Source organism: Lepidochelys kempii, chromosome 2 (genome assembly GCF_965140285.1).
Source record: "Lepidochelys kempii isolate rLepKem1 chromosome 2, rLepKem1.hap1, whole genome shotgun sequence".
NCBI lineage: Eukaryota > Metazoa > Chordata > Testudines > Cheloniidae > Lepidochelys > Lepidochelys kempii.
Window position 1 is genome coordinate 11020874 of NC_136381.1, and position 27684 is coordinate 11048557.

The 27684-nt window shown below is 43.1% G+C and overlaps 1 protein-coding gene and 1 long non-coding RNA gene across 6 annotated transcripts in view; one reads left to right on the forward strand and one right to left on the reverse strand.

Annotated features, from left to right (window-relative positions):
• Positions 1-9622, forward strand: part of TRAPPC9 (trafficking protein particle complex subunit 9) — an 831265-nt gene extending 821643 nt beyond the window's left edge. For all 3 annotated transcript variants that reach the window (XM_073330054.1, XM_073330052.1, XM_073330055.1), the window contains 2 exons: positions 1177-1400; positions 8260-9622. In XM_073330054.1, the coding sequence (XP_073186155.1) occupies positions 1177-1400; positions 8260-8439 (404 nt within the window). In that variant the 3' untranslated portion in view covers positions 8440-9622. The remainder of the gene's footprint in view (positions 1-1176; positions 1401-8259) is intronic.
• LOC140906331 (uncharacterized) overlaps positions 1-27684 on the reverse strand; it is a 104450-nt gene that overhangs the window by 12707 nt on the left and 64059 nt on the right. For all 3 annotated transcript variants that reach the window (XR_012157067.1, XR_012157066.1, XR_012157068.2), the window contains 2 exons: positions 12853-12982; positions 100-157 (listed from right to left, as the gene is read on the reverse strand). This is a non-coding gene — a long non-coding RNA (uncharacterized LOC140906331). The remainder of the gene's footprint in view (positions 1-99; positions 158-12852; positions 12983-27684) is intronic.

A 27684-nucleotide genomic window follows, 5' to 3' on the forward strand; every position in this document is an offset into this window, starting at 1 on the left:
TTTCAGAGTGGGGAATTATAGTAGCAATTTCATATTGTATAGGCAATGAATCATTCACTGCTGTACAACCAAATAGGCAGTGTTACTGGGCACACTTACTTTGATTGCAGTTTGGCCCAGCAGAATCAGTTTAGAGGCATTATATTTACTGCTGTCTCTGTGAGAAAAAAGAAATAAATGAAAACTGTAAAGTAAAAAATAAGAATCTCAGAATGAAATAAAGTGCAATAAGTAGACAAGCTTTATTACCCCTGTAACATTTTGAAATCCCATTTTTTCTTATTGCTGGATATTAGTGTACTGTATGTGATAGAGATGTATCACATAACAAACCCCAACAGAGACTGCCCTGCTTTAAAAGGTCACCTTATTAACAGGGAGATTTATTTCTGGCTATGACACATGGACATGTGGGCATCCAGAACAGGATCTATCACCAGTTACAGTTTGTATTTAAGAACTGTGTATAGCACCCCTGCCCACTCCCCTAGCTGACTACCTGGTTCTTTTTGCTCAATACTTATGCATAAAGAGCAGGTGGAATTCAGCTCACATAGGGCCAGATTATGGTTTGCACTGCATGAGGGTGCAAGGAGCTGCCGCCTCCTCCACCTCTGCATAGGGCTAGTCTCTCCAAACTCAGGGATGGCTCCAAATAGCACCACTGATTGTGCTAACATCCCCAGAGGAGGCAGGTTGAGTATAAGTCTGTAGCTTTAGCACACCAGCCAGTAGAATGGGGTTGGCAGCTATTCACCCGGAAAGTGTCTGTTGTTCTTTGTGTATGGAAAAAAGGTAACAAATGTTTTTACCTCTTATAGAGGTGGACAATTAGCCGCTGACAGGTAATAGGTCACAATGTTCAACTGGTCAATGAAAGTAATTCATGGGTTTCTTACTGGATGTCTCCTTCATTGTCATTAAAGACTCCATGGCATTTTTTGCAAGAGACAAGATGTAAACCCTAGGATCCTCACTAAATTTTAATTTTCATAATTACATTATACCTGCTAGAATGCCTTCTGAGATAGCTACACAGTGTATGTCTTTACTCCATAGCCTAAACTGCTGTGTATTGTTGCTGTGCATCTTTCAGGATTCTCATGGAGACCAATTTTAGTGCTGTTCCTACAGCAAAAGTCCTAAATAATGTGAAATTCATTTATTGTATTGCAGATGTCTTGGTGGATGGAAAGGTCTGTGACTGTGATATTGTAGTAGACTGCAAAGTTGGGGACCCCATCGCATTGGAGGTGAAGCTGACCAACTGGAGCAAACACAGTGTGGGCCCGTTTGCTCTAACGGTGATCCCATACCAGGATTACCAAAATGGAGTACACAACTACGAGCTCCATGATGCCATCACCTTTGTTGGATCCAACACCTTTTATATTGATTCAGTGAGTCCTTCTTTTTCATAGTCCACTCATCTGCATGACACATGCATTAAAATTGATACTCCAAAACAGGATGCCAACGTATGCAGCTTTATATTAGTGAATTCTACTGGAGGTGAGGGATTGACAGCCCTGGAGACTGAACTCTTTTATTTATTCATTCAAAAGGTAAAGAATAGGCGGCAGCCATGCAAACTTCTCCATACTGGCCTAACAGAGTTTCTTAACCATGACCTAAAGGGGTCCACCCCAAAGGGGAATTCAGCTTCATGCCTATTGAATCCTTGATCTTTCACTGATATTGCCAACAAGGGCTGTGAGTTTCATAAGTAGCTTGTGATTTTGGGAACTTCAGTATTTGGGTGCACACTTTAAAGAGGCCTGATTTTCCAAAAGTACTGATGGTGTCCCAGCTGGTGCCAATAGAGGGTGTTGGGTTCTGTGACGTAGAAAATCATTTCCATGTAATGGTCTAGGGGATCACTAATTCCTTTGACACAGGCCACTCGAGTGTTCATAGCTTTTGGTCACTACCAAGCTGGCAAAATCTGAGTTAGTGCCGTTGATAAAAGGTTTGATACAATATTGCCAGTCCCCTGAGCCATTCAACCCCACCAGCGTTTAGAGTTTAAAGAACTTTTTCTGCAAGGTAATGGCAATATCCTCCAGGCTGAACAAAGAAACTGCAAACAACTTTTAGTCAGGCTATGAGGAAACGCTACAGCCTGAAATAGAGAAAATGAGATAAACATTAAAGTCCAATAAGATGAGCATGTGCATTCAGTTGTCACTTAACACATTTATAAAGGCTGATCTCATCATTTTGATTTTTCAGTTTTTAAAAAAATCAGTGTTAAAACCATGCAAAAATGTTGAGTGTCCCTACAAAGAAGAGGTGAGCTTTCTCTCAAGTTCACTTCTAGAGATTTCAAGTCAGAGAGATTTTTGTTCCTGAGGCAAAACACTGAAGATTATTTAAAGATACAAAAAATCAAAGAGGAGTGAAAAACAGAGGACAAATACTGAAAGATGTTTTCAGGAATGTTCTGATTCTGGTAGCATATTAAATAAACATGAAGAGAGAGTGAGTATATGGTCAGGTCTTTACTTAGGTCAGGTCTTAAGTTATCCAGTAAAATATGACTGTCAAAACTGAATATTTAAGTGAATCTGAGCTGGAGCGAAATTAAAGGTTAACCACTGGAGACTCAATGTGCATATGTTTTCAACTATACAACATATGCAGAAAATAGGTTTTTTTAAAGCTAGTGTGTACAGAATTTATCATCAGCCTGAATTTTAATGGATGCTAACGGTATTGTTTGCTGAATAATTTCAGTTTAAATGTGCCAACAGAAATCATCAAAAGAGGGATTTCTTGACCTGGGGCTATCATTCTGACAATGTTCGTTTTGAATCAGAATTCCAGTACTTAGGTACCCAGTTGTGGAAGAGTCTTGCACATGAGGTTAGCAAGGGAGAAGGCAGAAGTCTGTGTAATATATTCTGCCTTGTGATTGGGTCTCCCATGAGGAGAGAAGCCAAGGGGTTATCTCCCCTGTGAATACCTGGGGTGCAATTTCAGCATTCCCTCTGCTGTTGTATTGTAAACACTATTGTACAATCCCTTATTAAGGTAATGGGGGGTTGTTTTTTTGTTAATTTGTCCAAATTCTAACTCAAAAAAGGCCAAGGGGAAAAATGTGAACTTTCTGAGACAAAAAGTATTCTATTGTGTGGTATGTGGTATCAGGGCTTTTCCTACAGTAAATCCCAAAGATAACATATTGTCATACTCCCTCAGGGCTCCGAATACTGATCACAGAAGGAAATTTCCTCAGACAGTATATCTGATGTTATCAGAGTTTCTGTCATCCTCCCATATTGACTCATTAATCAATGGCAAAAAGTAAATTTCAGAAACTGGTACCTCGTTTTTGTATTTTGGGTATTGATACTGTGGAAGGAATGAGTGCTACCCAGAATTATGATCAAGGTCCAAGCCAAACCTCAATAAGACCTTAGGTCAGAGATTGAAAGAGTTCAGTGAATCTGTATTATCTTTTTATAAACTGACTGGATACATCAGACTAGATTCTCAACTGGTGTAAAGCAGCCAGTTTTTACCTGCAGAGTGTTGCCCATTATTACATTGACACAGAAATGGGTTGGTCATCAATGCTGAACTGAGTTTACCTTTCTGGACCAAACTGCTATCCTCTACCTTAACTTCTTACCAAGCCAGACTCCTAAAAGTTCACTCCTGGAAAATCTTTTTAGTTTTCAGACTACACTTGAATTTGTTTCTGGACATATCTGGAGCAGAGTGGGGTTAGACAGACACACAGACAAATGCACACATTTCATTGCATACTCTTTGTTATGCAGCACACAAAAAGTGTCTGAATTATTACTTTAAAAGACAAAACTTGTGATTTTTCATTTCACTCCATAAAGAATGGAGAATGGTCAGTTTCCCTTGGAGTTGAAAGTCCATGTTCACTTTTTCATTCTCTATAATGAAGTTGTGTTTGGGTCCTTCAGTTTCAAACAATGCAGAGATTTATCTGTATTAAAAAACAAACTTTTTATTGGGTTTTTTAATCATTAAAATATTGCTATGGATTTTAAGTTATGCAAAATGTTTCTTTTTGACACTTAACTTTTAGTCTGGGTTAAAACTACTTGACACTGTCCCTTTAAACCACAAAAGAAAGATGAGTTTATTAGTAATCAACAAGATTCTGATACATATTACCAGATGTAGGAATTTGAGATGTGAGATAACAGCCTAATTGATTAAAATACTTTTGCATTGATTGAGATTTCTTTTGGATGTATCTTGGCCACCTTAAACCTAACCACTTTAGTAATACTCCTCCAGCTCTTACCAATGTTTTATCTGATTAGTTGCTCAGACCAAGCTGATACTTGCCAAATTAAAAGCAAAAAAAAATCTAACTGCCCTGGAAATTTCTGTAACTATCAGCAATCCATGTTTCCTTGTGTTCTCTGTGATTACCAGTATTGTTTTCAGAGTGTGTGTGTTTGAATGTGTTTTTAGTAGATGGGTTAGGGCGGAGGTAGTCAATAAGCAGACTGAGGGCAAATCCAGACCACCAGACACTTTTGACTGGACTCCAGAATCTTTTTATTTACTTCTTATTATCATTATTATTATTTTCTCTGGAGCCTGGACCGTGACTATACCTTGACCAAGAATTTGGACCTTGACAAAAAATTAATTGACTACCCCTGGGCTAGGGGATTGGTAATGGGGAAAAAACATTTCATTGTGGTTGATAGTTATTTTGAATCAGCCAAGGAATAACGATCAACAACTCTTTGACAGCTCCTTGGAGTCCCGTGTGAAACAAGTGAGGAGCATCAGTGCAGTTTTACTTTAAATGTATACTCTTTGGGGCAGAACCCATCTTTCATCTATCTGCACAGTGCATACCACAATGGAGGCTGAGTTCCCGACTGGGGCCTCTCAATATGACAGTAGTACAAATAAATACTATTAATAAGTTCATAGCTATCAAATATCTACTTCACAAAACCCACCAGTATAAATGTTGCCCTTAATAGCAAGGTGCCATGGACTGAATAGGACTGGAGACTGTATTTACACTCTGACCCCTAGATGACAGCAGGCAGCAAGCGCAAGTTGGCACTGTAGCTTGCCTGTGTTAGCTCAAATGTGTGGTTAAACAGAGTGTTGTGTTCTCACGTGCTGTCTATATTGCACCTTTCACAAACACTGTCAAAGTTCCTTCCCCACTCTGAACTCTAGAGTACAGATGTGGGGACCTGCATGCACGACCCCCTAAGCTTATTCTTACCAGCTTAGGTTAAAAACTTCCCCAAGGTACAAACTTTGCCTTGGCCTTTAACAGTATGCTGCCACCACCAAGCGTTTTAAACAAAGAACAGGGAAAGAGACCACTTGGAGACATCTTCCCGCAAAATATCCCCCCAAGCCCTACACCCTCTTTCCTGGGGAAGGCTTGATAATAATCCTCACCAATTGGTACAGGTAAACACAGACCCAAACCCTTGGATCTTATGAACAATGAAAAATCAATCAGGTTCTTAGAAGAAGAATTTTATTTAAAGAAAAGGTAAAAGAATCACCTCTGTAAAATCAGGATGGTAAACACTTTACAGGGTAATCAGATTCAAAACATAGAGAATCCCTCTAGGCAAAACCTTAAGTTACAAAAAGACACAAAAACAGGAATATACACTCCCTCCAGCACAGCTTATTTTACAAGCCATTAAACAAAAGAAAATCTAATGCATTTTCTAGCTAGATTACTTACTAACTTTACAGGAGTTGTAAGGCTGCATTCCTGATCTGTTCCTGGCAAAAGCATCACACAGACAGTCCAAACCCTTTGTCCCCCCCGCCCCCCCCCCACTCCAGATTTGAAAGAATCTTGTCCTCTCATTGGCCATTTTGGGTCAGTTGCCAGCAGGGTTACCTTAGCTTCTTAACCCTTTGCAGGTGAAAGGATTTTGCCTCTGGCCAGGAGGGATTTTATAGCACTGTATACAGAAAGGTGTTTACCCTTCTCTTGATATTTATGACAAACACTAAGTTCACTTTAAAAGAAAAGTAATAAACAACAGTGAAAAATATCTTTTTTTACTTGAGCATTTGTTCAGGTCCCTGTTTCCTGGGTATTGTATTGGGAGTGATAAGGATCACCATGCTTGGTGTTGCATCCTTTCCTTAACACTGCCTCTGCAGATCCCTCCCTAAATCATATGCCCTGTCACATGACTCCTACCGAATGGCTTTGCATAAGTCTGATCCTGCAAGATGCTGATAATCTTCCACCCCGAATTGACTTCAGCATGTCTTGGCAGCACTGTGCTTGCTGCAGAACAACATTCATTGGCAAGTAAATGAATAAATGATCATAAATGATCTGGAGGATGGTGTGGATTGCACTCTCAGCAAATTTGCGGATGATACTAAACTGGGAGGAGTGGTAGATACGCTGGAGGGGAGGGATAGGATACAGAAAGACCTAGACAAATTGGAGGATTGGGCCAAAAGAAATCTGATGAGGTTCAATAAGGATAAGTGCAGGGTCCTGCACTTAGGACGGAAGAACCCAATGCACAGCTACAGACTAGGGACCGAATGGCTAGGCAGCAGTTCTGCGGAAAAGGACCTAGGGGTGACAGTGGACGAGAAGCTGGATATGAGTCAGCAGTGTGCCCTTGTTGCCAAGAAGGCCAATGGCATTTTGGGATGTATAAGTAGGGGCATAGCGAGCAGATCGAGGGACGTGATCGTTCCCCTCTATTCGACATTGGTGAGGCCTCATCTGGAGTACTGTGTCCAGTTTTGGGCCCCACACTTCAAGAAGGATGTGGATAAATTGGAGAGAGTCCAGCGAAGGGCAACAAAAATGATTAGGGGACTGGAACACATGAGTTATGAGGAGAGGCTGAGGGAGCTGGGATTGTTTAGCCTGCAGAAGAGAAGAATATCGGGGGATTTGATAGCTGCTTTCAACTACCTGAAAGGGGGTTCCAAAGAGGATGGCTCTAGACTGTTCTCAATGGTAGCAGATGACAGAACGAGGAGTAATGGTCTCAAGTTGCAGTGGGGGAGGTTTCGATTGGATATTAGGAAAAACTTTTTCACTAAGAGGGTGGTGAAACACTGGAATGCGTTACCTAGGGAGGTGGTAGAATCTCCTTCCTTAGAGGTTTTTAAGGTCAGGCTTGACAAAGCCCTGGCTGGGATGATTTAACTGGGAATTGGTCCTGCTCTGAGCAGGGGGTTGGACTAGATGACCTTCTGGGGTCCCTTCCAACCCTGATATTCTATGATTCTATAAGTAACCTTTTTCTGGACCTCACCATTCAGTTTCCTTTGACTTTTTGAAACAGAGGTGAAATTTGTGGAGAAGTTTCAGTGACATCTGTTCAGTGTTTATGGCTCCAATTGAGCAAAGCATTTGACTAATACCAGCCCAGTTCAGCAAAGCACGTAGTTAATTTTAGGTATGTAAGGGGCCCCGCTTGCAGTCACTGTCACTATTCATGAGCTTAAATTTAAGCCTGGGCTTAAATGCTTTGCCGAGGAGGGATGGGATTAGTCACATAATTAGTTAAGCGCATATTTAAGTGCTTTGTTGAGTTACTGTTTTTGTGTATGTGTGTGTATATATAATTTGAATTGCTGTGTGATGAAAGGCTCTATATAAATGGTGAAATAATACTTCAATATACTATACTTAATTGGGTTGTGCTAATTTAGGATGGCTGTCTTACTGGGATGTGTCCCACTAAACTCGTTTAGCCCAATGATGGTGAAGTGTGCTGCTTATTTGGACAATATTACCATAAATGCTACTTCATGGGGATGAATTTAGCTATTGTCAAGTGGTTAAATGGTGTTTAGCGAGGTGTTTAATAGGTGTGAAATTCTAAGAACCTGTCTTTTAATACATAAGTTGCTAAATAAGGGTCAAGAGTTAGATGTTCCTGGGTGTTCAGGAAGCCTCTGATGGCTCCTGCCAAAGACAGCTACGTTCTGGTAGATTCAAGCGATCTGTGTTCTAGTCAGACCTCTGCCAGAGACATGCTGCAGGGCTTGGGGAAAACTCATTTAACTTCATTCTCATTACATCAGTGTCACCATCAGTAAAAAGGGGATAGCACATTTACTTCCTTAGGGTGGAGGTGAAGGGGGTTTGTGAGGTTTAGTTCACAAATATTTCTAGAGCACGTTGGGGTCCTTAGATGGTAAAGTTATAGAATGGCAAAGTATTACTATAATTTATTATTATTTACCACATTTGTTTTATTCAGCTAACTTCCACCCTTTCTTTTTCAGGTGAAACCAACCAAAAATTCTGTGTGCTTTGGAGCCCTGCTCTTTCTCTATACAGGCGATTTTTACCTGAACATCAAGTTTCACGAAGACAACTCCAGCAGGGAGCTTCCTCTTTCTTGGTTCTGCCTGCCCAGTGTTCACATTCGTGCTATGGAGCCTGTGATCCAAACTAAACTGTAAATCTACCATATGATATTGGATTAGCCACAGTGCACAGAAACACTTGACATGTCCTCTGCTTGACCCCACTTTGTTTCTTTCCAACCCCAGACCACAGGCTTTCTTTAGAGGCACAGCTGAATACTTTTAGAATTGGCTGAAGTCATTTGAGCAGCTGCCTTTGCTTATGTGGAAAGGAGTAATGGAATATAATGTACTGGATTTCCCCCCCACACCCTCCCCCCCAAAAAAAAGCCTTGGTAGCCACTAAAGGAAAAATTCAGCTCTTCCTGATAGCCATGCCTCCCCATTGATATCAGTGGATTTGCAGGGGTGTATGTGAAAGCTGAATTTAGCCATGAGCTTGAAGGCCTTAGCTCCAACCTGAACGATACCTAAGGATATATCTTCAGCACTTCAACAAGAATTGTGTTTCTCCACTAAATTCCCACCACCACGATACTGAACACACCGTTTGGGACCTGTTTTCTCAGTCAGTTTCTTCCTGTGCTTGTTCCTAAACCCTTTGTTTGCCAGGTATATTGGTGTCTTTCTAACTCCGAATAAATGTCAGCCATGTAATAGCAGAGCAGCTGTCTTTGTCTTTTCCACCAGATTCTAAGGAACGCCGTAGCTCCTTTTAATTGGTTACTTATTGCAGGAAATAGCAGTACCGGTATCTCCAGTTCTTGTTGTTAGAACAGGTATGGCCCCCATAGGAGCTCTCCGCCCCTCCTTGGTCACAGTGCAGTTACTTCCCTTTGTGCATCCATAAACGAGACAAGAAGGAAGGCAAGACAGATAGAAATGTTTCTGTTCCTGCCAGAAAGGAGAGAAGCCAAATATTTGCCTGCCTGTGGGTTAACCTATGAGGTCAGAGTGCCACAGGCCTATTTCATGGCAGTTGGGAGCCATTTCAAGCATTTGCAGACCCCTTAAAATGCCACCAAGTTGAATCTGCTGATAGTCTTTAAAGCTTTTCACAAGAAATTGTTTCCAAATGTCTACTAATCAGGATTAGACAGGCCAGACTAGACTATGATAGTTTCTTCTTTTCTTTGTCAAATGAATAAAATAAAATGTTATGGAATAACTGCTGTAAGTTACTTCACTGTGGCTATCGCTGCCAAATGTACTGTAAATTTGCTTTATTGTGTTGTCTTTTACATAGAAGCTTTGAATAAAGAGACCGAGGCTTACCCTAGATGAAGCACTGAAGGTGTCTGATCTGTATGTGAATTTTTCTTTGCCGTGTGAGTCATGTTTATGTCTAAACATGCAAATAACCAAATGCATATTTTATTCAGCTATGATAGCTATACAGCCCACTCCTACTGGCAAAATTCTCATTGTCTTCAGTGGAAACACAATCCTGCCAGGCTCAATTGAATGATGAATACTGCAGTTTTTGAATGGCAATAATGCGAAAATATTCCCACTTGAACAGTAGTGTCTAAGCATGAGGGAACTTTTGCTTCAGGCTATAGTATCTATATTTCCAGTACATTCAAGAAGCAGTGATGCCTTTTGCTCTAAAATTTGTTGGTCACAACACAGTCAACGTTCGCTTTTGAGTTGGAGGAAACATCTATCTAGAGCTTTAGAATTTGAGAGGGAAAGATCTCTGAAGTTCAAATGACTGTCTAAAAGGCTTATTTGGAACTACAAATTCTTCTGTCAGCTGCAAAGGGGTGCAGTGCCCTGTGACAGCAGAAATAGTTCCACAGCTTTGTCCTGCTCTTCTTAGGGCAGGAAAGCCTGACAGGGAAGAGCCTCTGAGTGACTCAAGCTTGGCACCCTCTTTACATTGGCAGAGCTCCATCGAACAGAGCTGTGCAGTGGGGCCAAATTTACCGCATACTATCGCATGCCTATATGGGCGTTAAGGGAAGAACTGAGGAGAGCGGGAATTCAGTTTCTCCAGAAAGGCTTTGCTTTTCTTGCATGCGCCATGCTGCATAATGTGATACAATAATATTACTGTACCACCACACTCTAAATTGAGATTAATTCAGTAATCCCCAAAAGATATTCTTTGTGCTACAGTTGCTGCTAGGAATAAAGCTAAGGCTTTATGAGGACCACATTTATGAGACAAAAATATTGATGGATTGCCGAGCTCTGAGACCATTAATGGAAGATTTTCTCTTTGAGTAGAGGATGTTGTACTGTGAAACCTGTTCTGCTGTGCAATCCTCTGTTATAATGACCAGGGAAACGGCACCCTTTTACCATTAAGGGGCTAAGCCAAAGACCATTGAAGTAATTGGAAACACTCCTGTCGAATTCAATGGGCTTTGACTCAAGCTCTAACAGCTGTCATTGTAATAAAAGAAAGCTGCATGTTTCTCAACCTTGGCTTCCAAAATGGCATTTTAATTCTGCAGTATGTGCTCACTAACATAAGCTTTTATATATATATATATATATATATATATATATATATATATATATATGATAATATCCTGCCACTTGTTAACTTTGGCACTTCTAATATCTTTCCCAACTTTCTTACACATTTACCTGTCAGGGTAAGAGAGCTGAAATGTCACACTGTAGTGTAGATTCTTAATGCTGAGGCTTACCTGTGACGAAAGTTAAGTGGTGGTGTTGTTTTGTGGGAATGTATTCAGAACAAGAATGCCGGAGCTCATTTTTTGAGTTTAAAATAGAAAATTACACCCGTCAGAATTGGTACATCCAGTGGTTCGAGTAAAGGACTGTGCTTATCTGATCTGCTGTCCTTTGCTGGAAATGCAAGCTGATTTTACTTCTCCTTGAAACATCCAGCTATTAATTCAAACGTAATGAGCCAAACAGTGCTTTGTTACACAACTGTAAATCTGATATGACCACACTTAGTGATTTATCTTTGTCTTCTGAGGTAAATTTAGTGCTAATCAAAGGTGCCAGATTCACAGTGCTGTTCCTGTTTGTCTTTCCATAAAGCAGGTACCGCATGAACGGTAGCAGTCCAAGCTTCCTAACAATGCCTTGCCAATGCACTTTAACCCTAAATTGGAGGGAAGACCTTTAGAGGTGAGAGGTTCCTTCCGTCTCCATACCTATTCCATCCTCAGCCTGTCAACCGAGACTGCTGAGTTGGCTGTTAAATAGTAGGGCCAGCCTGATGGTGATTTTTGTGGTGGGGACGGATAGCTCTTCATTAGACAATATACTGAAACCATCAGCTCATTTCAGATAGGCTGCCAGGCAGCTGTCGGATGTCAATAACTTTGTCACCATGGCCCTGGTTCAGCAAGGTACTTAAGGACGTGCCTAACTCTAACCATGTGAGTAGTCCCATGGCCTTCAGTGGGAACACTCGTTTATTTAAAGTTAGGCGCCTTGTTGAACCAGCACCTAAATGTGTGGGCTGTATTTGAAACAGTGATCTTGGGGATAAAAGGGCACATGTCCCATTACTGAGCTCATGGGCCAGCCACTTCCCCTGATACCATTGGCTCCACGTGAGAGGCAAACTTGCAGCCAAAACAGGGCTGCTCACTCTGCTGCTGTGGTGAGTCAGTCTTTTGACGCCTGGGTCCAGTGGCTTGCGCCCACCCACCCCCAGAGTCTTAACAGGTGCTGCGGTGAGTCAATAGAGCCTGCCGTGTGTCAGCCCTCAGGCATTCAGCAACAACCTACCCCTGAGCAGAGCCTGGGCACGCGTGTGTCCACAACCCCAGCAGAGCTGCAGATCAGTCTGAGCAACAGCACCACCCCACCAGGAAACCTCGTGGTGCACCAGAATCCAGCGACTCCCAGCCTGCTCCTGCTCTGGCTTCTGCTCCTTGCCTAAACCCTGCCCCAGTATCATCCTTGTCTTGCTCTAGCCTCGCTCCAGCCTCGTCACTGACCCGCTCTAGCCTTGCCTTTGCCTCCTGATCTTCCCTCCCCCTCACCCCCAACTCTCAGGCTGACTATCCAGATTCAACCTTTGGCCTGTATCTGGACTCCAGCTTCAGTATCAACTTGGCTTGTCTGTGGACTTTGACCACCCTGCTTTGGACTCTGGCTACAGTTCTGATTCTGGTTTGGCTATGGATTCTGAGGTCCATTTTGACGCCAGTCTGTCCCCAGACCTCGATTCCAGAGCCACTCTTGGCTCAGGCCCAACTCTATAACTAGCTGTAACACACACTTCAACCACTAGACCTGATTATCCGAGGCAGAACCTGACACTGTTTGCGATGGTGCCAGTAACATGAGACTTATCAAAGTGATGGCCTTGCCATTTTTTATATTCTGAGGGTTAATTTTTTCATTCTTCAGGTGAAGGTGTCTTGTACCCCCTTCATGTACACATATCAACCATAGTCCTGAAGGTTTATGGGTGTAAAGCACATTAATAAATTTGGCTGGGAAATCAACTTATACCAAAAGGCTATGACCACAATGACAGCTCCATGCTAGGAGGGATGCTGCCCCTACCTTGCCTAGCTGGGATTCCTCTTCTTGCAGTCATCCTGCTTCCTGGGGAAGCCTAAGAGCAGCTGGGTTGGTATTCATCTTTTGTCGGCTCTCCATGGTCCCATTCCCTGCAACACCCCAATCCCCAGGGCTGAAGTGAAAGACACAAAACAAAAATATAAAATTGTATTAAAATGGTTTACACTTTATAAAGTATTTATACCTGGAAACAAGACAAAGCATTAATAAATGATAGCTGTTATAAGCATGTTATAAATATAAGTAATGTGTGCTACAGATGGTTATAAACACATTAATAGAGTGTTACTGATTGCAAGTAACAACTCTAGAGACCAACAGGTCAATAACAATATAAAACACTTGATTTAAACAGCTATTAAGCATTTATGAATGGACACTAAATATAAAGTGTGACCTTAAAAGTGTGAAACGTGGGACTTTATAAAATGTTTGTTTCTCCTGAAAAACCACAGAAAGACAAAAATCCCTTGTTAAATAGCAGATGCATCATACCCCTCTGTCCCGATAGACTTACTGTACTGGGGACTACCACAGCACCATCTCCCAGATGCTAGAGATGTGAAAAAAGAAATGCTGAAAGACACTTTAGTTAAAGGTTACACAGGAATTGTGCCCCGTCCTCCCAAACAAACCCTCCTAGCTCACTGTGACGTTTCAGCATCCACTCATTGCTCCCCCAGGGATTGCTATGTCCCACTGCAGTAGGAGGGGAAGGAGCAGATGAAGGAAAGTGAATGGGCTGTATGGAGGGGTCCAGACGGATACCAGCTCAACAAACCCTGCCTTACATGGCTCTTGATTCTGGATGCTAGAGGGAAACATGAGAAAAGTCTAGTGCTGCTAAAAGCCAAGAACAGAACAACAGCAAAATTAAACTTACACAAATTATTGAGTCAATGAATGAAAATAATAACCTCCAGCCTCCATGAGCACTGACTTCCAGTGGTGATGATCCCCATCCTACTAGATCCTGGGTTTCTTGGGGCGTGGGTGATCAGGTAGAGGGTGTGGGGAGCTGCTGACTCCTGCCAGCGTCAGTGTGAAGGACATAGCAGTCACACCTCTGCCCATCATAATGCACACACATCCATTCAAGGCAGGCAATGGAGCATACCAAAGAGAGCCCAGATGCATTATTGTAACAAGTGATGGCAGTAAATGCTGTATAGCTATGATTACCATCCCCTTTTCTACACCTCAGCTTAACTCCTTGCTGAAGCGCTCGCCAGAATTCTAGCTTTTCAGGACTTTTGGAGAGAAATACACAGAGTCTTTGTGTTGGCACTTACTCCTGCACAAACCGCATGTACAAAGATACCAGACCAGAATAATAATGTAATCCACACACCACATAAGGCCGCATGTTATGCTGGGGGTTGAGTGAAACCTCACTGAAGCCGCTGGATGTAACTGGATACCGGTAAAAAGGAATTTAGCTCATTTATGGAATAAATAGGCGCCACCACCTAAAACACAGGTCACACGCGAGCCTGGTCAGCAAGGTGTGCTCTGTTTCATTGGGGGGTAAATGCAGGCATTGGGTAGTGTTTGACAGAGCTCTGTGTGTGAGAGAGAGAAGCAGCAGAAACACACAAAGAAGCCCCAGTGACACACTTATAGCATGATTGTTTGATGCTGTCTCGCTTGCCCTTCTCATAAACAAAGGCGACCTAGCTGGAGCTACTATAAGGTGAGTGCGTAACGGGTCAGAAAATCATTCCCAGAAAACAGTTATCAATGGTTCACAGTCAAGTTGGAAGGACATATTGAGTGGAGTCCTGCAGGGATCAGTTCTGGGTCTGGTTCTGTTCGATATCTTCATCAATGATTTAGATAATAGCATAGAGAGTACACTTCTAAAGTTTGCCGATGATACCAAGCTGGGAGGGGTTGCAAGCTGTCAAGGTCCCTTCCCCACTCTGAACTCTAGGGTACAGATGTGGGGACCTGCATGAAAAACCCCCTAAGCTTATTTTTACCAGCTTAGGTTAAAACTTCCCCAAGGTACAAACTATTTTATCTTTTTCCCTTGGACTTTATTGCTGCCACCACCAAGTGTCTAACAAATATATAACAGGGAAAGAGCCTGCTTGGAAACGTCTTTCCCCCCAATATCCCCCCAAGTCCTACACCCCCTTTCCTGGGGAAGGCTTGATAAAAATCCTCACCAATTTGCATAGGTGAACACAGTCCCAAACCCTTGGATCTTAAGAACAATGAAAAAGCAATCAGGTTCTTAAAAGAAGAATTTTAATTGAAGAAAAAGTAAAAGAATCACCTCTGTAAAATCAGGATGGTAAATACCTTACAAGGTAATCAGATTCAAAACATAGAGAAGCCCTCTAGGCAAAACCTTACGTTACAAAAAGACACAAAAACGGGAATATACATTCTTTCCAGTACAACTTATCAGCCATTTAAACCAAACAGAATCTAACGCATATCTAACTAGATTGCTTATTAATTCTTTACAGGAGTTCTGACCTGCATTCCTGCTCTGGTCCCGGCAAAAGCAACACACAGACAGAGAGAATCCTTTGTTCCCCCCCCCAGCTTTGAAAGTATCTTGTCTCATTGGTCATTTTGGTCAGGTGCCAGCAAGGTTGTCTTAGCTTCTTAACCCTTTACAGGTGAAAGGGTTTTTCCTTTGGCCAGGAGGAATTTAAAGGTGTTTACCCTTCCCTTTATATTTATGACACAAGCACTTTGGAGGATAGGATTCAAATTCAAAATGATCTGGACAACTGGAGAAAGCATCTGAAGTAAATAGGATGAAATTCATCAAGGACAAATGCAAAGTACAGTACTCCACTCAGGAAGGAACAATCAGTTGCATGCATACAAAATGGGAAATGACTGCCTAGGAAGGAGTACTGTGAAAGGGATCTGGAGGTCATAGTAGATCACAATCTAAATATGAGTGAACAGTGTAACCCTGTTGCAAAAAAAGCAAACATTCTGGAATGTATTAGCAGGAGTGTTGTAAGCAAGGCACGAGAAGTAATTCTTCCACTCTACTCCATGCTGATTATGCCTCAATTGGAGTATTGTGTCCAGTTCTGGGCATCACATTTCAGGAAAGATGTGGACAAATTGGAGAAAGTCCAAAGAAGAGCAACAAAAATGATTAAAGGTCTAGACAACATGACCTACAAGGGAATATTGAAAAAAATGGATTGGTCTAGTCTGGAGACGAGAAGACTGAGAGGGGACACAACAGTTTTCAAGTACATAAAAGGTTGTTACAAGGGGGAGGGAGAAAAATTGTTCTCCTTAACCTCTGAGGGTAGGACAAGAAGCAATGAGCTTAAATTGCAGCAAGGGAGGTTTTGGTTGGACATTAGGAAAAACTTATTAACTATCAGAGTGGTTAAGCACTGGAATAAATTGCCTAGGGATGTTGTGGAATCCCCATCATTGGAGATTTTTAAGAGCAGGTTAGACAAACACCTGTCAGGGATGGTCTAGATAATACTTAGTCCTGCCAAGAGCGCAAGGGACAGGCCTAGATGAGCTCTCAAGGTCCCTTCCAGTCCTGTGATTCTATGAAAATGAGAAAAGCTGAGAGAGAGTGCGCGCTTTTGCACAGAGTGCTATCTGGAAAGAGGCTTGGAACTGTGAGCAAAGAAGCTTGTCCTGTTGTTTGATTCCTGCTATGTTCAGGGAAACAGGATTTTGTGTATATTCTTTTGTAAATAAGATTGTGTCAAAGAAACATCTAGTTCAGTCAGCAATTTCTCATCCTAATGGAAACAATCCACTAGACTCCAAGTATTGGGTAATTGCCCGGGTCAAAAGGGATAACAAGTATTTGATTTAATTCCAAAGATGGCGAGCGAAGCAGTGGGGAGGTGGCAAGGATTTTTGCTGAAACCATCTGTGGCTCTGCAAATGTGCAGAGAGCAGAGCAGGCCAACTCAGTTAAAAGGTTCCAGACTTATCCAGAAAAAGGGTGTGGTAATTACTAGAGCTTCAGTGAAGGACAGAACTTGCCTCCAACCCAGACATCCACTGCCTGAGAACTGAGCCAATCAAATCTTGGGACAGCGGGGAGGTTATAAATAAAAGAGTCAAAGACAGCTTTCTGTATGCAATGGCTGATCAACATAGAACCAAGAACTGTGTGCACTGTCAGGACTGGTTCTTAATATCTGTACCACTTTGGATACAGGCTATAGAGTTCCTATTTTACCAGAAAATGAGGAGACCAGTCAACCATTAATCAAAGGACTAGAATGCTGTTCCGAATCCCAGACTTTATTTTGCTAACAAGTGTTTGGAAAAGGGCTGAGTGACACTGTAGGTCTGAAGAAAAAAATCACACGTGCCACATTTTATAGCCACAAGGGAGGTTTTGGACATATAGAGACAGAGAAATCATCTGTAATAGACAAGCACAGGGAAAAGAGAGGGTTTGTGTGTTCATGTGCGCGTAAGGGGACATAGTGGTAGATTTACCACCAGCTTGTTTTGGTTTAAACTTTTTTCAAATACTGTTTAAATGGTCTCTGTTAAGTTTAAATGTTTGTTTACCAAAAGATGTGGGGGGGGCTGACTTTGAAGCTGCCTGGCGATTGTTACTAACGCTTACCTAATATGAGTAGCCAGGTGTGGAATGACCTTGCTGGAACCGGACTTAATGCAGTGATTATACAGAGGCCACATTATGGGGAAATGCAACCCTCCTGGTAGCAGCTAAACTACGGATGTGGAAAGTCTGGGCAAAAGAGGTGTGTTTGGTCTATCAGTGCTTTGTGCGAATGAGCTGCGAGCTGACCCAGCATTGAAAAAATAAATATGTTATTGCATTGCCCACTGTTCTATTTCCTCTCACTTTCTCGCTTGTTTCTAGTGCCTTTCCCTGCGCTGTAGATAACGCTGCATTGTTTTGGCAGCTGGTATCTAGTGATGTATCTGTGTGCATATCTAGTACATTAATGGAAATATGTCACCCATCACCATTATTGTTTTTTAACTTGCCTCTGCTTATTGAACTATTGACATCAGCTGGCTGCTTTGATGGCAACAAGAAGTGCAGCAGTTTGCAGAGCTGTCAGGTGCAGACCAAACAGATGTCAGTGTTCAAACTGAAAAACGAGATTAGCCTGGTCCCGCGCTGTGGCTGTTTGTTAGATCTGTACTCTCCGTGGAGAATTTACAGCACAAACCTCCTTTCCCTTCTTCTGATTTTAGTTTAATGGCATAAAATTTTATCCTACATCAGATTTTTTGTAATCTCTTTTTCGGTGTAAGCTTCTTTACTTTATGTGGGTTATTTTTTTACAGTTAGTCTGTGGTATTTTGTCCTCTCCCCTCTAATCCTCTGCCTCAGAGTTCATAGGGGTAAGGGGAAAGTACCGGAGATGGGGACTAAATCCCAGGGCACGAGCACTGCTTCCTAGTGCATTGGCACACTCACTCAAAGTAGCTTTGGGCCGACTCGCTCCCCTACCTTCAGCATTTCATACATTCAGCAGAGATGAATGCAGGCCACCTGTGATCTCAACAAGACCTATAGAGCTGTCGCAGCCATTTTGAATGAGTTCACAAATTCAGTGGTCACCTTCTCTCCTTTCATTCCCTGATTTTCCAATACTCCCACCAGTTTCTGACAACAATAAAGAGACCGTGTGCTGGATTTTGGTGGCTTTGGCGTATGTATTGAGCAGGAAAACCTACAACTTTATTACCTGTGCAGAACCGCTGTTGTTCAGTGACAAGATCATCTTAAGACATTCCAGTGCTGCATGTAAATTATTAACTACAAAATGCTGCTGCCTTATGCAGGCAGAAATTAGGAGTTGCTAAACGCCATGTCTCTGGGCGCCACATTGACCGCACTTTCAATACTACAGAGCAAAGCCTTGCCTCCTTGAAAAGCTGGAGAGACATTTCGTTGTTGCCAAAAAAGTTTGCTTGAGCACCACAAAATTAGTATGGTAAACTGGCATTTTACTGGCGTTTACATGTATCATGCCAGCCACACTGTCACACGTTGCAACATCACAGCACAAACTGTTCCCTCGCCAACTCGGGTCAGTGCCTCGGAATCGTTTTGTGGTTTTTCTGTGACGCTCTTACCAGTATTTCTCTTTTCTCTCCTGTCTTGCAGCTCTTGGGAAGGAGGATCTCAGTGGCTCCTTTTCCTGGGGGAATAGGGGTGGATCCTAGCAGTTCTCATCCTAAGGTCTCTTTGCTCAGCAGTCCCATTATGACACTCTGCCCAAAAGAGCTCATGTGGTCATGGGATGCATAAACAAGAGACTCTTGAGTAAAAGTAGAGAGGTTATTTCATCTCTGTATTTGGCACTTCTATGACTACTGCTGGAACACTGTCCAGTTCTGGTGCCCACAAGTCAAGAAGGATGTTGATAAATTGAAGCGGGTTCAGAGACAAGCCACGAGACTGAGTAAAGGTTTAGAAAACCTGTCTTATAGTGACAGACTCAAAAAGCTCAATCTATTTAGCTTAACAAAGAGAAGGTCAAGGGATGCCTTAATCACAGTCTATAAGTACCTACAAGAGGAACAAATGTTTGATGATGGGCTCTTCAGTCTAGCAGAGAGAGGTACAATCCAAGCCAATGGCTGGAAGTTGCAACTAGGCAAATTCAGGCTGGAAACAAGGCATACATTTTTAACCATGAGCGTAATTAACCATTTGAACAATTTACCAAGGTTTGTTGTAGATTCTCCATCACGGACAATTTTTAATCAAGATTGGATATTTTTCTCCATCACAGACAAATTTTTAATCAAGATCTGCTTTGAGAATTATTTGGGGGCTGTTCTATGGCCTGAGACATACAGGAGGTCAGACTAGTTGATCGTGATGGGCCCTCTGGCCTTAGAATCTATGAATGACTTACAGTGTGTGTGCCAGGAATCATTCCCATAGCCAGCAGGGAATACTACAGCTACAGAGGTCTGATGCCACAGCAATGGGGAATTGATCATGGAAATCAGTCAAGGCACTAAGAAATCTCCTGAGTCCCTAACTTAGGGCCCCCCAATTCTACACTTGAGCCTCAAGTGGGCATATCACCCCTATAACAAAGTGCCAATTTAACATTCCAGACCCAATCTTCACTTGAGCTAAGCTTGGCACAGCTGAAGACAGGAGGAAGGAAAATGGCTCTAAAACCACTTTTCTCCTCCCCTGATCTTGAGCCAGCCCAGGACAAAGACAGCCTTTACCTGCCCCTGCCCCTCACTCCCCCAAAAAACTTAGAACAGCCTTTAGGCTGCTCTAAATTATGTTGGGTGCTGTGGTTCTATAAGGACTGTTGTGGCAGCTAAGAAGCAGGTGAGGTATGATGTGCCCTGTCCCAAAAATGCCCTCTGCATAGAAGTTGGGGGGAGGGGGGAGGCGTGCGAGTAGATGGTGTAAAGTCAGTTAAACTTTCTCTAGGATTCCCTTCTGTCAGAAGGATCATTTGCCGCTATTTTGCCTTAGCAGCACAAAGCATCTGGGCCAGGTGCCAAGGATCTGGCCCCCTAACTTAGGTTGCTTCCAGAGTACTGAATAATGAACTAATATACAGGATACACAGACCAAAAAAAAACCCCCATATACAAGAAGTTCAGCAGACGTGCTAAAGAATGAATGGTTGATTCAATCAAACTGAAGGGGTTGCTTTATGAAAATACATATTTCATGGGCTGCCTGAGTCTGACGATGCATCAGCTATGTCTTGAACGGTCTCCACATTGCGAGTAAGCTCACCATAATATATGCTAGAGATCGAAGCCACTGCAGCATTCTTGGCGGCTCCACACACGATTCCATTTTTATCTTGTTTGATATCATCCCGAATGTGTGCAAGGCAGCACATTCGCTGCTGCAAACTGTATTGTTGTTCTTTTTAACAAAAGAAAGCGCTTCTCTCATTTTAGGTAAACCCTGCATTTGCATTAAAAATACCCAGGGGTTCTGGAGACGTGAAAACACTTTATCCTTGGGAAAATGTTCTTATAAGCCCTCACTTGTCTTGCTCTAAAAAGACGCTAGTGTGATACAATAACACCATTAGCCTTTCCGAAATACCAGGGGCAGTACACACATACCTGCAGATGCTGCTCAGGGGTACAATAACAATGAGAACACACAATTTGAATGGATTTGGAGACAAAAAGAGATCAGCTTAATGAGGCTGTTCAATGTGCAAGGGCTCCTAGAATAGTTATCACAGATCCATTTTCATTAATGTGTGTTAATTTAAAAGCTCAGCGTTCACATCAATCCTGCTTGAAAAACATCCCAACGACGTGCAGTGTCATTGCTTGCGATAGGATTCCCATGTTGCAGAAAACCGAGATAACCCTCGCTCCTACCATCCGGGAGCAGGAAGGGAAGAGACATAATTGTGTTGAAGCAAAGGCCACCAGAGTTTAGTGACTAGCACTAGCAGCCTGGTTGACAGAATTCAAATCTTTCTTCATAAGCAGGTGCGATCTGTGGCCCACTTGGTATGTGAGTCTCTTATGTATCACCTACCCTCTGACTCCTTAGAACAGGTATTCTGGTAGATACAGCCGCTTGAGGGCAACATTCCATCCAACAGAGGGCAGCACATAGTACAGACCTCCCTACTTCAGGGATATTCCCTCACAGCCGCATTCAGTGAGCTCAGCTGGCCGTTCTGCTCACGGTATAACGCCGCAGTGTAAGGTATACAGTGAGAGGTTGTCTTCTCTAGTGGTTAGCGCACTTGCTCGGGGGCAGGGGGGTTGGTCACGAGACCTGGATTCTAAGCCTAATGTCATTGATGCTCTTTGCCTGTCATGTCTATTTAGGTTGGAAGCTCTTACATTGGGCCTCTCATTCACTATGTCTTTGTATAACACCTTGCACTATGTGGGCCAAATCTTGGTCGGAGCCTCTAACTTTTAATGCAGACAAAAATCAATGTGCTGGACAAGTGCCTCTGTATTCTTTGACATATAACTAATATATTATAGGCTTTTCCTAATATCATTCACAGACAAAGCAATAAACCATATGCACGCATAAAAAAGGCTGAATGCACAAGCATTGACAAAACCTAAATTATATCTGACACCTATGTAACTCACCTAAAATTAATAAACTATTCAACCAGCCCAATATATTAGCTGTGCAAATCAATAAACATGTCATAGAAAGCAGAGCTTTCAGCTCGAAGCTGTGCGCTTATGAAACAAGAGTGGCTACTGGTTACGGAGGCGGGGGGAACAACACAAAAAGCAGCTGGGGCTGTGATCCGTTTGCACTGGAAATAAATTAAACCAGATAGTAAAGAAGAGAAGATTTAACTATACAACAAAGAGTTTGTTGCATTTATAAATAGCCTGCAAAGTTCTGCACCTAGGTGCTGTGTGAACAATTGGGCTTTATGAAATTCTTCATACATATTTAGGCACTTCAAAGGACACATACCAAGAAGGGTGTGAGACACTACAATGCAATGATGGATTGTTCCCTATATATCTAATCAGAAAAGCCTTTATTTGAAGAACTAGGGCCAGGAGGGGGGGAAAAGAAGTTCCATTTAGGAAAGGTTTATTAAAGGGAAATAATCCATCAAGTAGATGGTACACACTTTCCTGTCGGCGCTTCAGACAGGCACAGTTCTCTTTGTAAAATGCTGAGCAGTATTCAGTGGGGGCTCTGTAGTAACTATATGTTCATTAGGAACAACAGGAGCTTCAAAAACAAATGGTGTTAGCAGCAGCACTATGTTATCGCCCCTCCGAATAACGTCTGTAAATCACCCTGTTGCTGTTGTGTATGTGCCAGATCGAGGGAACGCTAACTGCACGCAACAAACCAGACAGCTTCAGAGCATCAAGGGGGAAGCATAAAACTAGCTCGCATCATTGCTAAGGGGCCTTTTGCGTGGAGTCCTGTTGTGACAATTGGCTCTACAAATTTACTGAAATCTTGAGCCCACCTGTAAATAGTATGTAAATGTTCACGAAAAGGCCATAATAGCAAGTGTCGATGGGAAAAGGTACAAAAGGGAGACAAAAGAACCAAATTAGGCTCGACAGAAAGGCCAAGTTGATATGATTCAAGGACTATGTTGAAATTATGCTGGTTAAAAACAGGAGCTGTGGAGCCGGAAGTTAATGAGCCAAAATTGGTATGTCGGATATTAGGGATGATTGGTGGACACAATAGTGTGGCGATGGGCTATGCCACACATCAGCTCTCTTTTGGGGGGCCTTAAAGAGAGACTTTGTGGGGAAACGAAAGAACAGACAGAGGCTACCGGCGCAAGCCTGGCTGCCATCCCCACCCTTTGTTGGGACCCCGGACCTTCATCATCCTGATTCTGAGGGGTGCCCTGACCAGACCAGGCCAGCGAGAGGGACCCAGATGGCATGGACACCCCTACCAGCTCCATCTGAATCCCAACCACCACCTGGGATGACCGTTACTACCAGCACTGAGACCATCTAAGAGACTGTCACTTTCCCTTTAAGACTGGCCTTTGACAACAACAGCAGCAATGGCATCTCCAGCCCAGCTCAAGTAACTTCTTCTTGTTTTCCGCAAAGGATGATTATGACCATCTTTAATCCCATCTAAGAGACTGTCAAACAAGAGGGGGGTTTTCCTTCTAAAAACTAGCTGCAGCTCAAGAGAACAAGAGCTGTTGTGAAAAACAAAAGCCTTATTTAATACTTGACTTTGCAAATGATTTCACTGTTTCCTTCTTTTCTGTATCTTTAAAAGGATTTTTTAACGGTGTGTTTGCCATGCTGCTAAGCAGGCGGAGGTCACTGTGTACCAAGCCCCAGATGTTGTTTAACACTGTTTAATGTTGGACAGCGACTGGGTTATGTTAGTCCATACAGTCCACCTAAATTAATGCAACTGTCAAAAAGGGATACTTTTGGCCTCCCATTCTGTTTGCTTTGTATATGGAGACACAGGCTGCAGTGTTAACAGTAGCCTGATGATGCTCTGCTCTGAATTTGGGTTGGTCAGATGAGATACAGTGCTGCTGAGCACCTCACTGAGCATCAGAGTGAGCCTGCCTTGTGGATGAGAGCAAGCCAACTAATACACAGTTATGGTGATGCTGAGAGGTTGGGGGAAGCAACAGGAAGACTGGACAATGCTTAGAATCAGGGCCCAAATCCAGGCCTCCGCTCTGAACTGTGGCTCCATATCTGGGCTCTGGGGGGAAGGGAAAGTGCAAAAAGTAATATTTATATACACCCCCTACCCCGCCATAGGTGCTTTGTAGAAATGTAGGAAGGCAGGTTGCCTACCCCAAAGAGCTTATAAATTAAATAAGGCCTAACACAACAAGTTAAGAGAACCAGAAAATGGCGTGGGTGGGTGGAGTGAAGACTAAGGGTTACTGTGGTAAATCTAGCTATGGCCCTGTTACGCATTTGTTTTACATTTACTGTACCTTTAAATCCACAAGGAATCTTCTCTCTACAGTCATAGGCAGCCATTTTACAGCATAGACAGTTAGATGGGGGGGAGTGCAATGTGTGCTGTCTTGTGGAAACTTTTGTTTTGTTCTTTCTTATTTTGTTAGGCTGTGAATCCAAAGGCCATCTGGACTGAAGAAACCTGTTTGCACTTTGTGTGTGGAAAAGCAACACACGTACATAATGTCACTTCAGCTGTAAGTTACTGGACTTTCTTGTTACTCTTATGAAAAAGAGTAAAGTCATAACCCAAAACAAGACAGCTGACAAGAGACTTAGTGCAGGATGTGGCCATTAATGTAATACACTTGGCTAAGGGTAGATCTGAACCTCACTTTCTCTCTTCTTTTCTGCACGCCCTCCATCCCTTTTGTCTGATTTGGGAAGAATATGATCAGCGCAGATGTAAAGGGCTCTGGAATGGGAAGAAAAATAATTGAATGTTCTAGAGTTTTCTAGCTGGTTCATTCTAGAAAAGGCAGAGGCTTTTAGCTCTGGGCATCTAAGGTTTCCTCATATAAAAAGGCAATTGAATGGCGCTTTGAGAGCTGCAGGTGGAAGGACAAGAGCTCTGGAAGTGGTAAGTATCATGATTTTCTTTTGGATGGTGTGATGGGTTGTTTACCCCACACTTGCCCGGAAAGGTTTAATGAAGTCTAAGAAGGGGGCTAATTAACTCAACGGGCCACAGAGAGAATCAGGTGACTAAATAATCCCTGTACTGAGGGAGGGAGCCCAGCTGGGAAGGAACAAGTGGGGCTGGATTTATAAAGACAGGACATTTGCAGCAGAAAGGAGGGATGTTGGGAAAGGCTGCAGTCGTTTCCTGGGAGGAGGGAAGTGTGTTTGAAGGCTACAGAGCCATGCAGCCTGCAGTTGCTCCCTGGGAAGAGGGAGTGGTGAAGCTGGCAGATCCAGAGAAAGAAGGGAGAGCTGGGTTGTTAGGAAAGCGCTCAGGAAAATGCAGCAGGGTCGGGGATGGAACAAACCTTGACTGCTGGCTGGAAACTGGAGTAGAGGGCAGGCCTGGGTTCCCCAACCAGCCACTGGGGAAATGGCACCAGCGAGGCAGTGACTAGGAAGACTGCCTGAGCCTGTTTCTGGGAAAGAGATTTTCCAGCCCCGGAAGGGGAAAGCATTTGGTGACCTGGCCGGAGTGGAGCGAGAATGGGGCTGCAGACCCAGACAGAGAGGCAGAAGATGGCGTGCAACTGCAGGAAGGGGCATTGACCTTGTGAGCTATTCCCCAGAATGACCAGGAGGAGGTGCTATCTGACCGGTGAGTGGAGCACCCCGTCACAGATGGGTTCACCTTTCTCTCCTATACAGCTGTCACACATTCCGGTAATCTCAGTGCCACGGGGTCTGCCTCCATGATGTAAATAACTGATGAAAATCAAGGTGAAATCTCAGTGGGTCTCTGTGGGATGGAAAATCTATGACGCGAGGTGCCCCTCCTAATAAGGAAGAGTAGAGAGCTATGGTTCCTGGAAATGCAATAAACATCATTCATTGAAAAGAAATGAACCAATGATTAGTCTCTACAGTGCACTGATTTACAGGGCATATCCCTAGAAGTGTAAAAGCATCAGTAGTAAATAGCCTGGTAGACAAAGCAATTACTCCATGCTAAAGACACCTCTGGAGAAAGGACTTAGCAGAAAAAGAGAGATCAGAAGCTCAGGGCGTCTTCTGGGTCCACATGATATTAAACAAAACAAAGCAAAAAAATCACACTTGCAACTGGAGCAGATGGAGGTTGCCCTTAGGTGCATTGACCCCCATGGGGAAAATAGTATTTAGGGCTATCTCCTTCCCAGTGCCCATATTTCTCCCCCCTTCTGTCTTACCAGTCTAACAACTCTCCCAATCTCCTACTTCTGTCATTTGATCCTCTAAAAAAGTTGGCCTAATTTCCACTAAGTAAGGGGTGAACTAAAACAGTGCTGCAAAGGAAGCACCGTTGTGCAAAAGACCCTGGAGTCAAACTGAGGAAAACATGACTGAGCAGAAGTGGGGGCACCTGCAGAGCAGAGGCCAGGTGGCCATGAGCTCTGGACTTGGTCTGTGTCTCTTGTGTTTGTACGGCGCCTGCTCTAATGGGGCCCTGAACCTGAAGGAAGCCTGTGGATGCCACTGTAATAGAAACATGGAATAACAGAAGCCACTATCTCTTGACTTCTAATCCTAGTTTTGCCTGTGTGGCCTTCGGTGAATCGTTTGATCTCTCTGGGCCTCAGTTTCCTCATCTGCAAAGTGGGAATGCAAAGGGCTCTATTGGTTTCTGTTTACAGCATGTGCTGGTTCTAGCTATGAGCTCATGTACAACTCAACCTTAGAACCCTGCATTTCAGCATAAGCCACTTCACCATCCCCCTCCTGGGCCTGGGGACACGGTTAGCTATGGGAGTTGCAGGACAGGCAGGGAGCGCCAGTTCCCCAGCCAGCTGTGAGAACTCAGGGCTAGGGGACTTCAGGATTGCTCTAGCCCTGTGTTCTCAGTGAGGGAAGAGGAAAGTTCAGCTACTGCGGGCTCTCTCTCAGTAAATGCAGCTGCTCTGATTGGCTGCCCTTCCCTAGAATTCAGGGGAGTGCAGCCAATCAGACAGGGATACTCTAGGAGCACTGTAGGAGGGTCTGAAAACTGGTAGAGCTGGCAAATCTGCAGAAATGCCTTGGAAGCCGGGACAGTCTTCGGAGTACAGGCCAACGTGTCATACAGCATCTGAGTAACCCTGAGCTATGCATATGTGAAAGTAGAATGAATTATATTGAAATTATCATTCATTAAAGAAATGCTGCTTGAAAGGTTTTTTGAAATATAGTTGTCAGGAAGAGAAATATTAAGGAGTGTGAGACAACAGGTCCTCAAACTAATTAACTTAGAGCTCCTACTGAGCTAGGAGATTGGTAAACGTTAGTATGCAAATAAGATATGTATGTATATTTGTCAGTTTCTGCTTCCTTTTGTCTCCTATGTTAAATTGGCTTTGGCTTATCTGAATAAATAAGTTAGCTCGAGCTTTTGCAGGAGGCTCACATATATCTGGGTGCATTGGCAAAGCGCTTTGCTAATAAACAGAGTGGTCAGACAAATTCAGTGAGTCTTGAATCTGACTTTGACACATATGAGCATTTCATCAGAGCAAGGTGTTTTCATCATTGTGGTTGATCATTTGATAAATAATTTCTGAGCCTTGTCACGCCTGAGTTTCTCCACTGGTAAACTGAGGATAATACAGGACATACATACCTGCCTTGCTAGGGTGATTAATGTTTGTACATCAGTCTGGAAGCATAAAGCACTACATAAAAGTGCTACGTGTTGTGTGTGCCTGACGCTAGTCCTAATGCTGTCCTGGCTACACCCCCTGAGCT